Source organism: Camellia sinensis, chromosome 3 (assembly GCF_055761805.1).
Source record: "Camellia sinensis isolate YWXY chromosome 3, ASM5576180v1, whole genome shotgun sequence".
Taxonomy (NCBI): Eukaryota; Viridiplantae; Streptophyta; class Magnoliopsida; order Ericales; family Theaceae; genus Camellia; species Camellia sinensis.
In genome coordinates, this window is record NC_138963.1 from 8,362,789 (window position 1) to 8,378,297 (window position 15,509).

The window sequence follows — 15,509 nt, forward strand, 5'->3', positions numbered from 1 at the left end:
CTGATAAGTGGTGGCACGATGCGCGGCTCTGTTTTTTAAGTCATTTTTACATTTTTCGCATCAAAATTATGAGTTAAAATGTTTGTCATTTAATAACCTTAAAATAAAAAATTAAAAAAATAACCACTCACTTAAAATGTTTGTCATTTAAAATGTTTGAGTAATAGGCTCAAGTTTAAATTTTTTGAAGTTAAAAGAATATTATTTATCAAAAAACGCACCTATATGTCAAGAGTTTATCAATATGCAAATTTGTTTAAAAATTACATATTTATATATGTGTTATTTATCTGTTTAATTATATGTTCAGTTTGTACACGTATCATTCATATATTTAATTATTTATACATATATTATCTATTTATTTATCTATATGTCAAATATAACTGATCTATTTATCTCATTGCCACAAAATGCCAATAGCGACTCGTAAAAAATAAAAATTAAAACTTGGACAAAGTGGCATATCATTAAATACTAATTAATCAAAAAAAAGAAGAAAAAAAAAACAGAGATGCGACTTTCCTTGTAAAAAACAAAAATTAAAACTTGGACAAAGTGGCATATCACTAATTAATAAAAAATATAAAAAAATAAAAAAAAAAAACACAGAAATGCACTCTCTGGAGAAATTATTTCGTGATTCTGAGGCAGTGTCTCGTGTGCATAATGTGTTGTTGTGATTAATAGAAAATATGAAATTCATAATTTTATATTGAGTAATTAATAAATATAATAAATACAATAATTTATAATTGGTTAGCAATGGGATGTGAGTTTGCTTTTCAACTTTTTGATGTTTTAACTATTTTTGCCTAGAGTTTAAAAACTTTGTTTGTGATAGATTTTTTGATTTTTTGACTTTTGTAAAAGAAAAAATAAAATGTTTATATTTTAGATGTGATTTTTGTCTTATTGGACTAAAAAGTCTATTTTGTCTTTTTGTGACTAAAATAGCTAAAAAATCAAAAAGTGTGAGAAATTCTATTTTCACACAATACTTCATCTCTTTCCACACACTTAATGATTTTTTTTATTACATTTTTGTTTTAAAATTAAATTACCAAAATATTCCTTTCCTAAAATCCCAACTCTAACTTTCTCAAATCATCAGTTTCTATTATCACATCCATGGCCACCGCCTCTCCTCTCTTCCACTTTTTTCGCCGCCATTTCCCCACCACTACGACCCTCTTTTGCTTGAGAAAAAGATCGGCGCACCATTGCGATCTCCCTCTGCCTTCATTGCCCACCACAACTATCTTCCTTCGCTTTCGTCTTTTTCCCGCCGCAAAGTGAATTACCACTGCCTCCACTTTCTACCCTCTTCCTGACTATGAGAGAGAGAGAGAGGGATCGATCTCAAGGGGAGAGGGTTGAGGTCGCGATGGTGGCACTAGTAGCAACCTTACTTCGCGATTAAGAGAGAGAGGAAATCAAAGATCGATTTCGGCGATGGAGGTCACAGAAGTGGCGCTGGCGGGTGGAAGGAGGTTTTGAGGTAACGACTGGAAGTAAAAGGGAGGAGAAGAGGTTCCAGTGGCGACAGCGGCAACAGTGGTGATAGCTTGTTAGGGTTAGAGTTTGGATAATGAAAATGATGAGGGCATTTTTGATATGATAGAATGTGTATTGAGTGAAAGTTGATTTTATTTGGTATGTATTAAAAAAAGATATGAAAAAAAAAATCAGTATGTTTGGTTTGAGTTTTTTGGATTAATTTTTTTGAAAATTGAGTTTTTTAGTTTTGCATATTTTTTTTTGTTTTTAGTGAATATTTTTAAAATTTTAAACATTTTTTTACTTTTTTAGATAGATCTTACTTAGATGTATTTAAAAAGTAAAAAAAATTGTGAAAAAAATATTTTAAAAAATTAATAAATACATAAAAATATATAAAATGTACTGAATTCTTATTTTTTTTTGTATTTTTGGTATTTAGTAAATTTTTAAAATATTTTTTTTACAATTTTTTTTACTTTTTAAGTGTATTTATGTTAGGTGTGTCTAAAAAGTAAAAAAAATTACTTAAAACATTAAAAAATTTGAGTAAAAATAAAAAAACACAAAAAATAATAAAATTTTTTAAAAAGTTTTTTTTTGTAAAAATAAAACCAAGCAAGCTAAAATGTGTAAAAATAACATGACGACGATGGACCAAGTAAGGGTTGGTTTGGAATCTTTAAAAAAAGTCAAAAAGTCACTATTCTATTTAAGTCATATTATCTTATTTAAGTCACGTCATCTCTCTCACCCATCACTTTAAATTCAACCCAAACCCAACTCATATTTTATAAAAAATCAAAAAAATACACTTATTTAAATTATCTAAAACAACTCCTAAATAATTTTTCCTCCCTCACCTCACCTCACCTCGACTATCCCTCTCTCTCTCTCTCTCTTTCTCTCTCTGTCACAGGACTCACAGTGGTGTTATGTATATTCATTGCAACCGCTACCAGACCCAATAAACAACAATTCTCTATTTCTACATTCTCTCTCTCTCTCTCTCTCTCTCTCTCTCAATATAATATGAATCTGTAAATTCGTATATGTATAGATTTTTCTGCTGGAAAATGTAAGGTAGAGGTTGAAGAAGAAGAAGAGACAGAGAGAGACGATAGTTAGCTGAAGAATTAGGGCTTTTGTAATTGATCGGAGGACGAAGAGAATGCCATTGCCTCGGTATCAGATAAGGAATGAATACAGCTTGGCTGATCCAGAGCTGTACCGAGCCGCCGATAAGGATGATCCTGAAGCTCTCCTTGAAGGTGTGGCCATGGCCGGTCTCGTTGGCGTCTTGCGTCAGCTCGGCGACCTAGCTGAGTGAGTTTTCCTCTTTCTTCTTCTCTCTTCTACTTTGAGTTGCGTTTGAGTTTTGAATTTGGATTAATTTATGTGCAAATAGTGCCTCAATTTGGGTTTCTTTGCTGACTATTGTACAATTCCGGTGAACAAATGTTTGTGAATTGGGAATTTTGGGTCTGAGATCTGTTGGAATCGGTTTTGTTTGGGTTTGTGGTTGGATTGAAGATTTAACACGAGAGAATGAAAGTTTAAATTGGTTGTTAATTTGGGTAATAGCTTAATTGGGTGATTGCATGAAACCAAAGGAGCATGTTAAGTAGTAGAATTGATCTGGAAAAATACCCACAAAAAAATTCAGATTGGAATTTGAAGAAATTAAAGAATAAGAGCACGGAATTTTTCTGAGTTCAACCTTGGAAATCAAGAATCTGTTTTTGGTGGTCTGGATTCTTGCATTTCATTGTCATATAATTTATTTTTTGCATACAAGTAGATGAGTTTATAGTTGTCAGATATGCATTTAATTAGATATGACTGCACCAGAACCATGTCATTGTCATCTTGAATCTTATTGCAGCCATTTTCCTTGTATTTTTACTCAACTAGCATGGTATGTTAGCAGTCCTAGTGTCTTATGAGTTCAACCCCCTTCTTCAAGTCCTTTAATGTAGGAACTTCAAACCTACTAAGCTGGTTAGAGATGAGTTTACTGAAGCAATCATGAGGTTGTTCTTGTTTGGCACCTTAAAGTAAACAAGTTGTAAAGCTAGACTTGAGAGCATTTTTCGCGTAATAGGCAAATGAGCTTGGATGAGCCACTTGACTGGCATAGCCGGAGAAGTGCTATACTTTTGAACTCCACATGGGAATCGTGATTTTGTATTATGGTATCATAGATGTTGCAGTATTTATTGCATAATTTTTTTTTGAGGTATGCAAGATGCAAGATATGCTGTTAAGTGTTAACATTGCATGAGCTTGGGGATTACTGTTGTTCCTGCAATATGTTGGAAAAATATTTTGTCATTGTTACGGCATTTTCAAATATGTGATTAGCTAGCTGTATGTCGAAGCAAGAACATGATCTATGATGTCTCAACTTTTTGTATAAAAAGTCTTATCATCGAGGTAATATAAAAAAAAGCTTGCCTCTTCTTGGGGGATCATTGATTCTTTACTGTGACCCTAATTTTGTTGTCACAACTCACTATCCACTGGAATTACAGTTTCTTGTACTTATCATTTATAATTTTTTACATGAGGAATCTTTATGATTGCTTGTTTCTTGTGATTTCGGAAGGTTTGCTGCCGAGATATTTCATGACTTGCATGAAGAAGTGATGGCTACTTCTGCAAGAGGCCATGGTTTAATGGTTCGTGTCCAACAGCTTGAGGCAGAATTTCCCTCAATCGAGAAGGCATTTCTCTCCCAGACCAATCATTCATCTTTCTTTTACAATACTGGTTAGAATTCTCTCCTAACATAACTGCTCAATTTGAAACCTTGTGTCCTTGGAGGCAAGCTCAAATTGATTATTTTTCTGGCTCATGGTCATTTTGTTGCATCCAAGAATATTCAACCCATCAACTTAGGATTTTATTTTTATGTCAATTAAACTGCCTAGCATTACACTCTGCATATAGCAATCCTTGAACTGTTATTCTTTGAGAATATTAAATGAATACACTGAATGAGAGCTCTCATGTCTGGAGTCCAACCAGAAAGGCCTTATATGACATGATCATAGTAATGTGAATGTGTAATGTTATTGCAGGTGTTGACTGGCATCCTAATCTACGTATGGACCAGAGTCTGATCACACAGGGAGATCTACCTCGATTTGTTATGGACTCCTATGAAGAATGCCGGGGTCCACCTCAGTTATTCCTTCTAGACAAGTATGACTTATTGACACAGATTACCAAGGATGTTTCACATTTAGTAAAGGCATATCCCACTTATGGAACAAAAATCTTACTCAATTTACATGGCTTCTAATAGGTTTGATGTTGCGGGTGCTGGTGCATGTTTGAAGCGCTACACTGATCCTTCGTTCTTTAAAGTGGACTCATCATCCTCTGGAATGACAAATGCAAAAGTTCAGAGGGAAAAGAAAATCCGCAAAGCTAAGGTAAATCAATGAGAATTATGTTCTAATTTTGCTGCAGAATTTTCTGATTCAATTCTGCAATCTAGGCCCCATCTACATATGTGGGGAAAAAAACACTTGCACATGACAATACATGCCTTCACATTAATGTTTGTGGATGGGGAGTCCTTGAAATGATTGTACTAGACCTGTATGGTTAACACTGTAAAGTGTTAGCTATTGGCCTCCGAAACTGTCTTTGGGACTTTTGTTCAATGATAGACCTCAGACAGCTGCATTGCCATGTACTTTTAGTGTTGATGCAAATTTTTGCTTCACCCCTTTTGATTTTTAAATTTTGGTGTTTGTTTCTTAAAAAATTAATTTAACTGTCATTCTAGTTTTAATTCTGTTTATTTATAGTTTAGCTATTGAGATATGCTGAATGGTCCTGTTGTCGCACGGACACGCGTGCCCATGGTGTGGCATGCCAAGTAGCATGCCAATTTTTTTTAATTATTATTTTTTTGCAGGACACGTTGGGGGCACTTCATAGACACACGTTGGGTTTATGTCATGTTAAAATTTTTGACAACGTTTAAGATTTACACTTATTCTTTATTTTTGGCAGAAGAAAGGATCACACTGGAGGAATGGAGGAACCCCGGAGGTTCTAACAACATCAAATGCCAAGTGAGACCTTTAATTCCATATTGGTGCATGAGTTTTTCTTTGGTTGTTTTACTGTGCCTGTTTTTAGGTGTAAACTATCAATTGGTGATTCATTGCATGATAATGCAGACTGCATCAGTTATTTTTGGAAGAGAGTGTTGAGAATCATATCAATGACCCTGCACGTCGTGTGAAACTGAAGAGGAGGCTGAATGGATTTCCATTTGGCTCAAAAACCGGGAAAAGTTACATGGAACAATTCTTGAAGAGTCCTACACCTGATAGTAATGTTCGTGAAATCTCTGTTAACTTGTCGCCCTTAAAATTGCCATCCAATATTACTGGTGAATCCGGGATTGAAGTTCTTGAAATCAGTACAGTTAGTCCTGATAAAGAATTAGCGCACCCATGTTCATCTCCTGATGTTGAGGAGACAGGACGAAAACCAACCATCGATGAGCTGAGTGAGGAGGTCAAGTATGGAATTTCCGAAGTGCCTGGACTGAACCTTATTTCTGAAGCAGATAATGTTCTGTCCACACTTCATGAAGATGTAGATGAAAAGGAAATAGCAGTTGACGGGGGAAGGAAAATAGAAGGCAGTGTAGATGGTTACCAATCTGATGATATTGCAAGTGAGGTAGACAATTATATGGATGCCCTTACTACCATGGATTCAGAGATGGAAACCGACACTGAGTGTAAAGCCAAGAATGATCTGCATTTCTTGAATGTTGAAAATCAGGGGATAGATTCTGATGCAAATGAAGAACAGCGGGACATTCAAGCTCATTTTTCAGATTCTCAATCAATAGGAAACTCCACTGCAACAGATGATGGAAACAGCTCATCCAAAAAAGGACTATTTAGTTTTTCATTTTCTGATTCTCTAAGCAATTCGACTGAGAATATGCTATCTGATGGGGATGTTTCAGCCAAAGCTCTCCAATCTACTGAAATTTGTGAATTTGAGATTGTTAACATGGCATCTGACAGGCATACTGTCAATGAGGAGAGTCCATTGACCCAAGCTCCAAAGCACATGGTCTGTGATGGTGTTTGCAATGAGGAAGCCAATATCCCAAGTTACAGGCCTGAATTTGCAGAACCATCCTCTATTTCCTGTCATGCTGATTCAACTCCTATGCTTGTACCTGTAGATCCAGTAAAAAGTTTGATGGAATGTTCATCAGTGGAACCGGAATTGGATGAAATATCTTCCAATAATGAACTTAATACAAAATATAGTAATCTGGAAGAGAATACAGCATATCTGGGAGAAAATTTACCCTGCACATCTAATCTCTCTGATAGTCCTTCCCAAACGCGAGATGATTTCCCCCCTGAGCTGTCTTCTGAACACCATCATGCGGATGAGTTTGATGATGAGGATCCACACACATTATCTCATGCTTCACAGCAACTTTCAAACATCTTGGAGCCAGCTGCTCATGGAAAGAATAGTAATGAAAGTTTGGTAGATGATTTACTTCAAGCAGAATACGCAGAAGATGAATGTCCCGAAATTTCGGTTGACATTCAGATTGACTCACCACATTCAGTTGCTTCACATGCAGAAGAGCAGCATCTTGATTCAGCCTTCCCAGAACTGGAAACTTGTCATCCTGATATGAAGCCTGATGGCATAGTTTCTAAAGTAGATGATGCTCCTCCAATGCCCGAGGAGAAAGCAATTAGCTCAACTCCGACGGTGGATAATCTAGAGGCTACTAGCTTTACAAAGCAGCAGTTCCTAGGAATATCAGAAAATATTTCCCCACATGAACTTGATTCAGCAGAAGTGGGTTTTTCATATTCTAGAGAGAAAAATTTTGATGCAGCTTCCAATGCAGCAGATTGTGAAGAATCGGGTGGATTCTCCACTGACATGGATATCATTGGAAAGGATGATAGCAGCCTTAAATTTTCACCTGATTTTCAAAGCTCTCCAGATCCTCCACCAGTTCCCAATGTGCATTTAGATGATGTAGTAACTGAAACTGTTCATTCCGAAGTTGTGATTGTGGCTACTGCTGTTGTTGGCTCACATTGTGATGATAATGAAGACGACAGCAAGTCTTACACTTCCAGTCCCACAAAATTGCAAGAAGAATCTATTACTATTCTTGAGGATTTACATCAGAATAGTATGGAAATCAACAAGGCATGTTCCCCAGAGCATCTTCAAGAATCTTGCACAGAAAAGGAGGTGGATCAACAGGCAGTTGCTTCATCAAATTTGGACTCTGTTTTGTGCAATACAGTTTCTTGTGATGATTCTAATTCAGAATTCCTCAATAGTGTTATTGACTCTTCTAAGGTTGCAACATCCAGAAACAGTTTGCATATTGCTGATGCTACCACAGTCCCATTGTCTTCAGATCAACATGACCAAGATTCAGAGTCAAAATCTGCCCAGAAGGTTAATGCTATTGAGATTGCAGAAGATACTGTATCTTCACCTACCCATCATAATGCAGAGCTAAAAATGCATATTGCTGATGCTACCACAGTCCCATTGTCTTCAGATCTACATGACCAAGATTCAGAGTCAAAATCTGCCCAGAAGATTAATGCTATTGAGATTGCAGAAGATACTGTATCTTCACCTACCCATCATAATGCAGAACTAAAAATGCATATTGCTGATGCTACGACAGTCCCATTGTCTTCAGATCAACATGATCAAGACTCAGCGTCAAAATCTGCCCAGAAGATTAATGCTATTGAGATTGCAGAAGACACTGTATCTTTACCTATCCATCATAATGCAGAGCTAAGAACTCCATTGGAACAAAAGGTTGAGTTACAAGATGATCAATTTGATGTGGAATCATGGGGTGAGCAAGATTCAGAATCAAAATCTGCCCTTCAGATTCATGTTGTTGAGAAAGCAGAAGATGCTGCATCTTCACCTACCCATCATAGTGCAGAGCTAACAACTCCTTTGGAACAAAAGATTGACTTACAAGATGATCAATTTGATGTAGAATATTGGCATGCAGACAAAGCAAGCTCCAAGCCATTTTCTCTGGTGGATCAAATACAATCTCCAAATTACCTGGACCAGGAAAGATACACTGATGCTTCGTCCGAATTTTGTGCAGCACAACCTCCTGTGTCGGAGTTCTTTCCACAACTTGATGTCTCTGAGCAAGCCAAGGATTCTGGCCTGCTTCCTGAGGTATCTCAAATCAATTTGGATGAGATGCCTCCATTGCCACCTCTTCCTCCAATGCAGTGGAGGTTAGGGAAGGTCCAAAATGCTTCCCTAGCTTCAGAGAGAGATTTTGTAGGACATAATCCGGGTTCCTTTCCACCAATATTGCCATCTACAGCTGATGCAAAAACTCAATTGTGTCATCCAGCAATAGAGGGAGAAATTATTCAACCTTCAAACCCATTTTTGCCAATCTCAACTTTAAAAGATGAGAATTCTCAACATGGTTGTAACAACTTAGTGGGTTATATGGTGCATTACGATACATCGTCATTGCAAGTGCCAACCATGGTTAATCACAGAAATAGTGAAGACGATTTCTCATCTTCAATTAGAACACAAACCACAAACCCATTCTTAAAGCTGCCAACAATATATAGTGAAAGTTCAGAACATGGTTTCCTCACTTCTGAGGGAGAAACAGCACAGCCTAGTGTGAATCCATTCTCACCAGTGACCAATGTTGGAGATATAGTTTTTACGTATGCTTCCGGGTCTTTGCCGGAAAAACTGGTTCAGCCTCTGCATCAATCAGCACCAGAAACAAGTTTGGAGGATGAGAAGCTTCAGAGTACCTCTGTAATTTCTGATGGGAAACCGGTTGTGCAGGATGACCAGCCCCAGCATGTTTTTTCAACTTCGGAAGGACAAACTGATTGGTCAATGGGTGCATGTGTTCCACTTCCACCTTTTGAAGATGGAAAGCCAAATGGAAATAGGCCGATGAAGCTTCCAAGACCTCCAAAGCCTCTCATTGATGCTGTCGCTGCCCATGACAAAAGCAAGGTAATGATGGTTTCTTTCAGGTATCACTTTTGTCAGCTCGTTAATGTGCATAAGATTTACTACAGTAAATGCTTTCTAATGGTGAGTCGTGCAGATGAAGAAGGTAACGGAACGGGTTCGGCCTCAGATTGGACAGAAGGCTGATGAAAGAGATTCACTACTGGAACAAATACGAACCAAGGTAAAGTGAATATTTTTTTTCCACTGTTCCACTTACAATAGCATGTTCCTTTCTACCGCATTGTTTAAATTAACATGTTTACATGTACATAATTTGTTTGTGCTGCCAACGGTATTTGATCTTGGTTCCTTCAGTCTTTCAACTTGAAACCTGCAACCTTGGCAAGACCCAGCATTCAGGGTCCTAATACCAATTTAAAAGTTGCTGCCATTTTGGAGAAAGCTAATGCTATTCGCCAGGTCTCTCTCTCTCTCTCTCTCTCTCTATATATATATATATATATATCATGCGCAGACATTACAATTACATGATACGATACAATGTGATTCAAAAAAATAAAAAAATGATACACAATTCTTATCTTGATTTGACAACTATGATTAGGATGTGTTCTACTGAGATACTGAAACTGACGATATTTTGAACTAGGCATTTGCTGGAAGTGATGATGAAGATGATGATGAGGATAGCTGGAGTGATTCATAAAAAATTATTTTCTAGGGATGCTTTTGCATTGAGATAATTACGATGATGTGTATTGTGTTTCTTGAAGCCAAATGCTCAGGCATTTTGGCTCTTTGGTCTCCAATATGCTGTATTCTTTTCCTGCTCTACTGTATCTCCGATTCTCCATGTATGATATTTCTTCTCTGTCTCTCGCAGATGTAGTTATTAGTGGTTGTGTCCTGCCCACAGAAATTTGTGGGGGTTACCTACGTGATATACGAGTGAAAGTTGAGGTGTAGCGTGCAAGCGCTTTATTGTTCAATTTCTATGTAGATTTAGGCGGGTATATATTGGATTGGGGGTGTCACGCTATTTCATTTGTAATGCATGTTGTATGCATTTTTTGTAACTAGTATATCAGCATTGTTGTAGCTTGGATTCTATATACTTGAATGCTTTTTTCTAGTCAATGTTCCCTTGGTTTTGCAAATTGTACATCTCTTGAACATATTTACCCTGATTGGATGTGTTCTGCATTCTATGATTGAGCCTATTGGCACGTCTTTGTATATATTTCTCGTATTTTTCAGTTATTATAGTTAAGGGGCTGGTGCAGCTGATTTTGGAGGCCCGTGTCAAATGTGCAGTGGCTTCGCCTAATAAAGCTTGAATCAGTTAATATTTGTGCCTTTTTATTTTGGGTATATTACAAACACACTCTTGGGATTTACTTAAATTACAAATTATTCTTTATGGTTCTAGAAATTACATTATGTCCCTTAAAAGTTTTTAATTTCATAACAAATAGGTTCTTTTATTAATAAATCATGAAGTTAATTAACAGTTTTTAATAATGTGAAAATTTTATTTCAATTAATAATTTAGATAATTTTATTATTACACAGGTGAACAGTTAGAAATTTTACTTTTTCAATTAATTCTATTAAATAAAAAAATTCTAATAGGGAGGTATTTATAATTTTTTAAATTATAAGGAGCAATTTGTATTTTAAACAAATTTTAGGAGGTGTATTTGTAATTTATCCTTTTATTTTTTATTTTATGGTGAGAATGGAGGATAAAGAGCATTCAATTGCTTGGTTGTCATAGGCAAAAGCTGGATTTTTACTAATACTACACCAAATGATGTAATTCTAGCTGTGAAAAAAAATGCAAACATGTATAAATTTTATAAATTATTGTTACTCATGGATGAACAGTTGCGTTGTTGTCATATCATTGTAGTAGGTACTATTTCACAGATCAAAAATTCAGTATTGCATGTCATCTTTACAAGTAACACTAGTTTATAAGATTAACAATACAACAATGATTCATCCCACTAAAAACATCACCACTAATAGCACTAATGCATTAAAAAAGTAAAAAAAAAAAAATACAACTCTAAGACCAAAACATCACATCATTAATGGTGGGACTCACTGCCACCTAATTAGTGGGAGCACTAATTAGTGCTCCCAACATTTTTCTTAACAATAAGAGACCAAAAGATTATGTTTGGATTTGAAGCTTTTGTGTTGCCCTTAAACAAGAATGTACTATATAATATATATATATATATATATTTAATTAAACATCAAACTACTTACATTTAGGATAAATTACACTGACACTCCTGAGATTTATATTTATTATAATTTTCTCCCTCGTTTTTTGAAAATTATATCTCCCTCCCTGATGTTTAAAGTTTCATTACAGATTCTCTCTTCAGCAATTTAATTTTTTTATACACTAATTTTTCCCTCACTGGGTAAATTACATTGACACCCCTCACATTTTTGAAATTATAATCCCCTCCCTAAGATTTAAAGTAGCATTACCAATTGCCTTCTCGATTAGTATTAGTTGAAAAAAAAATTCATTAAAAAAAAAGTTAATTGAAATTTTTTTTTATTAGTAAAATTTTTAAATTTCTGTTTAAAACCAATGTAAATTCATTTTTTGAATTTACGTTTTTTCCTCAAATTTACAAACTGAGACAACCATTTATAAACTAAAAAAATTATCAAAAAAGTTTTTATGACAATTTTAAAATTTTTTGTAAATATAAATTGAAAATTGAAAACGAAATAGTTACTAAACAGGTTTCAAATGGTAAAAATGTCATAAAATTAACAAATAATTAAATAAGTTATTAACATAAGAAATGACTTACCAAAAGATTCTTAAGCTATGTATGGTTTGATTTTTAGATTTTTTTTTTAAAAATTAAAAATTAATTTGGTTAAGACATAAAAAATAAAAGGATAAATTACACTGACACCCTCTGAGATTTATATTTATTACAGTTCCCCCTCACCTTATCGAAATTACATCTCCCTCCCTGAGGTTTAAAGTTTCATTACAGATTCCCCCTCAGTAATTCAATTTTTTTAAATACCAATCTTGCCATCACTGGGTAAATTATATTGACACCCCTCACATTTTAGAAATTACAATCCCCTCTCTAAGGTTTAATCCCCTCTCTAAGGTTTAAAGTAGCATTACCAATTGCTCCATCGGTTAAAGCATCTCCAATGGTTGTTGCTATAATACCATTGTTATTGCTATAATTTGACAATAATAGTGTTATTTTGCCAAATTATAGCAATGGTGCTCCAATGGTCACTTGCTATTTTGGCAATTTTCAACCAACTTTCCCTCATAGTTTGTAGGTGTTGTTTGGATATAGATTTTTTTGTGATTTTATTTTTGTTTATTTTTTGTCTTTTATGATCTTTTTTTTAACTATTTGTAAAAAAATTATATATTTATATTATTCCCGACTAGACAAATATAAAAAATAAAAAAAATTAGAAAAATTAGAAAAAAAATTAAATATAATTCAATTTGAAAAATTAAATAGAAAAATTAAATTTGAAAAATTACTTGGTCTTTGTTTTTTCAACTGAATTTGGAGTTATAAATATGTTCAAATTTGCTAATGTGACATGTTTGGCAGTTGCTATTTTACTTGCCAAATTTGAGGACAGATATGGCATATGCCATCTTTGGCAAGTAAAATAGCAAACCATTGAAGACCCACTTTTTATCACTATTGCTAAATTATAGCTTTGTCAAGTGTTTTAAGAGCTCCATTGGAGATGCTCTTAGTATTAGTTGGAAAAAAAATTAATTGGGAAAAAAATTATTTGAAAAAAAAAATATTTAAAAAAAGATTATTTGAAAAAAAAATTAATTGAAAAAAAGTTTTGTTAGTAAAATTTTCAAATTTATGTTTAAAAACCAATGTAAACTCATTTTTTGAATTTACGTTTTTTTCTCAAATTTACAAACTGAAACAACAATTTATAAGCTAAAAAAATTATCAAACAAGTTTTTATGACAGTTTTTAAAATTTTTGTAAATATAAATTAAAAATTAAAAACGAAATGGTTACCAAACAGGCCTCAGATGGTAAAAATGTGGTAAAATTAATAAATAATTAAATAAGTTATTAATGTAAGAAATGACTTATCAAAAGATTTTTAGGCTGTGTATGGTTTGATTTTTAGAATTTTTTTTTAAAAAATTAAAAATTAATTTGGTTAAGAAATAAAAAATAAAAAATAATTATCATTTTAACTTTTGGGCATGTAATATATATATACACACATATGACTGTTTCAATTTAATTTGTAAAAAAATATTTCTAACCCCTTGAAAAATAAAAATTATATAAAAATGATAATTATTTTTTATTTTTTATTTTTTAACCAAATTATTTTTTAATTTTTTAAAAAATATTCTAAAAATCAAATCATACATAGCCTAAGCATATTTTGATAAGTGATTTCTCACGTTAGTAACTTTTATTTGAGGTATCCTAAATAAGTGCACTTTTTGACTTTTTGGACTAAAAAGTTGAGGAAAAAATATGATTGTTTGTGATAATTTTTTGACTTTTTATATAAAAAAATGTGTATTAAAAAATTGTATAAATTAGTGTATAAGAGAATATTGGGGGAAATAGGCGGTACGGTGAGGAAATAGGTGGATAGCGTGCGGAAAGGGTACTTGGGATATGATTTCCTGTTTTTCGGGTATTGAATTGGAGGTGCTGTTCGGCCCGTGGGGGACTACCACGCATCCTTTTTTGCTAATCAAAATCATCAATGTGTAGAACTTGTCGAATACTATATGCTTGTAAAAAATCACGTTGATCGGATATCGATAGCTATCTGATCGAATTAGTTTTTGTTTTAATCGTTAACTATAACACCATCCATTTTATAAATTTTAACTGATTTGATCATTTATTTACCGATATCCGATCAATGTAATTTTTTACAGACATATATTACTCAATGAGTTCTATATATTGAACCGTTCATATTATTAAAACGGGACTCGTGATGGCCCCTACAAACTGAACATCATCGTGTTATTTGTGCACCTAAAACCGTGCAATTTTTCCCAAAAGTCACCTCAGCTGTTGGACCGCTGAAATGTAATTAATTATGTGTTAACTTATTTTTTTAATATTTTTTTTTGGTAAATAGTGATAATTTTTTAATTTTTAGAGTAACTTTTCGAATTTTTATTTTTTTCAAGACATGCCAAACTTGGCCTTAATTATTTGTTAATTTTATGATATTTTTACCATCTGAAACCTGTTTGGTAACCATTTCGTTTTCAGTTTCAATTTATATTTACAAAAATTTTAAAAACTGTCATAAAAATTTGTTTGATATTTTTTTTGGTTTATAAATAGTTGTCTCAATTTGTAAATTTAAGAAAACGTAAATTCAAAAAATGAGTTTACGTTTGTTTCTAAACAAAAATTTAAAAATTTTATTAACAAAAAATTTTTCCAATTAATTTTTTTTTTCAATGAATTTTTTTTCTAATTAATACTAACTGAGGAGGCAATTGGTAATGCTACTTTAAACCTTAGAGAGGGGATTGTAATTTAAAAAATGTGAGGGGTGTCAATATAATTTACCCAATGAGGATAAAATTGATATTTAAAAAAATTAAATTACTGAAGGGAGAATTTGTAATGAAATTTTAAACTTCATGAGGAAATGTAATTTCTAAAATGTAAGAGAAAAAATAATAATAAACATAAATCTCAAGAGGTATGCGTATAATTTACCTTTATATTTTTATGCGTGGCACTCTTAATTGTGATTCGAATAGTGGTTTTCTTGTACTAACAAGGTTATACAATAAAATAAAATAAAAAATTCTAACAAATATAATTTATAAATTAATATGATAGTTAATTATTTGTATCATTTAATTTCAATTGGTCCATTTTAAATACTATACCACACCAAATTTTTTTTAAAAAAATTATACG

The 15,509-nt window shown here is 33.2% G+C and overlaps 1 protein-coding gene across 1 annotated transcript; it reads left to right on the plus strand.

Moving 5' to 3' along the window:
- The first annotated feature begins 2,358 nt into the window (after nucleotides 1-2,358).
- On the plus strand, nucleotides 2,359-10,694 carry LOC114299877 (protein SCAR2). Its single transcript, XM_028244707.2, has 9 exons — nucleotides 2,359-2,826; nucleotides 4,109-4,272; nucleotides 4,584-4,707; nucleotides 4,811-4,940; nucleotides 5,530-5,591; nucleotides 5,700-9,576; nucleotides 9,671-9,757; nucleotides 9,892-9,996; nucleotides 10,187-10,694. Exons 1-9 carry the CDS (start codon nucleotides 2,672-2,674, stop codon nucleotides 10,241-10,243), a joined length of 4,761 nt encoding a protein of 1,586 aa, XP_028100508.2. The 5' UTR covers nucleotides 2,359-2,671; the 3' UTR covers nucleotides 10,244-10,694.
- Nucleotides 10,695-15,509: the final 4,815 nt, after the last annotated feature.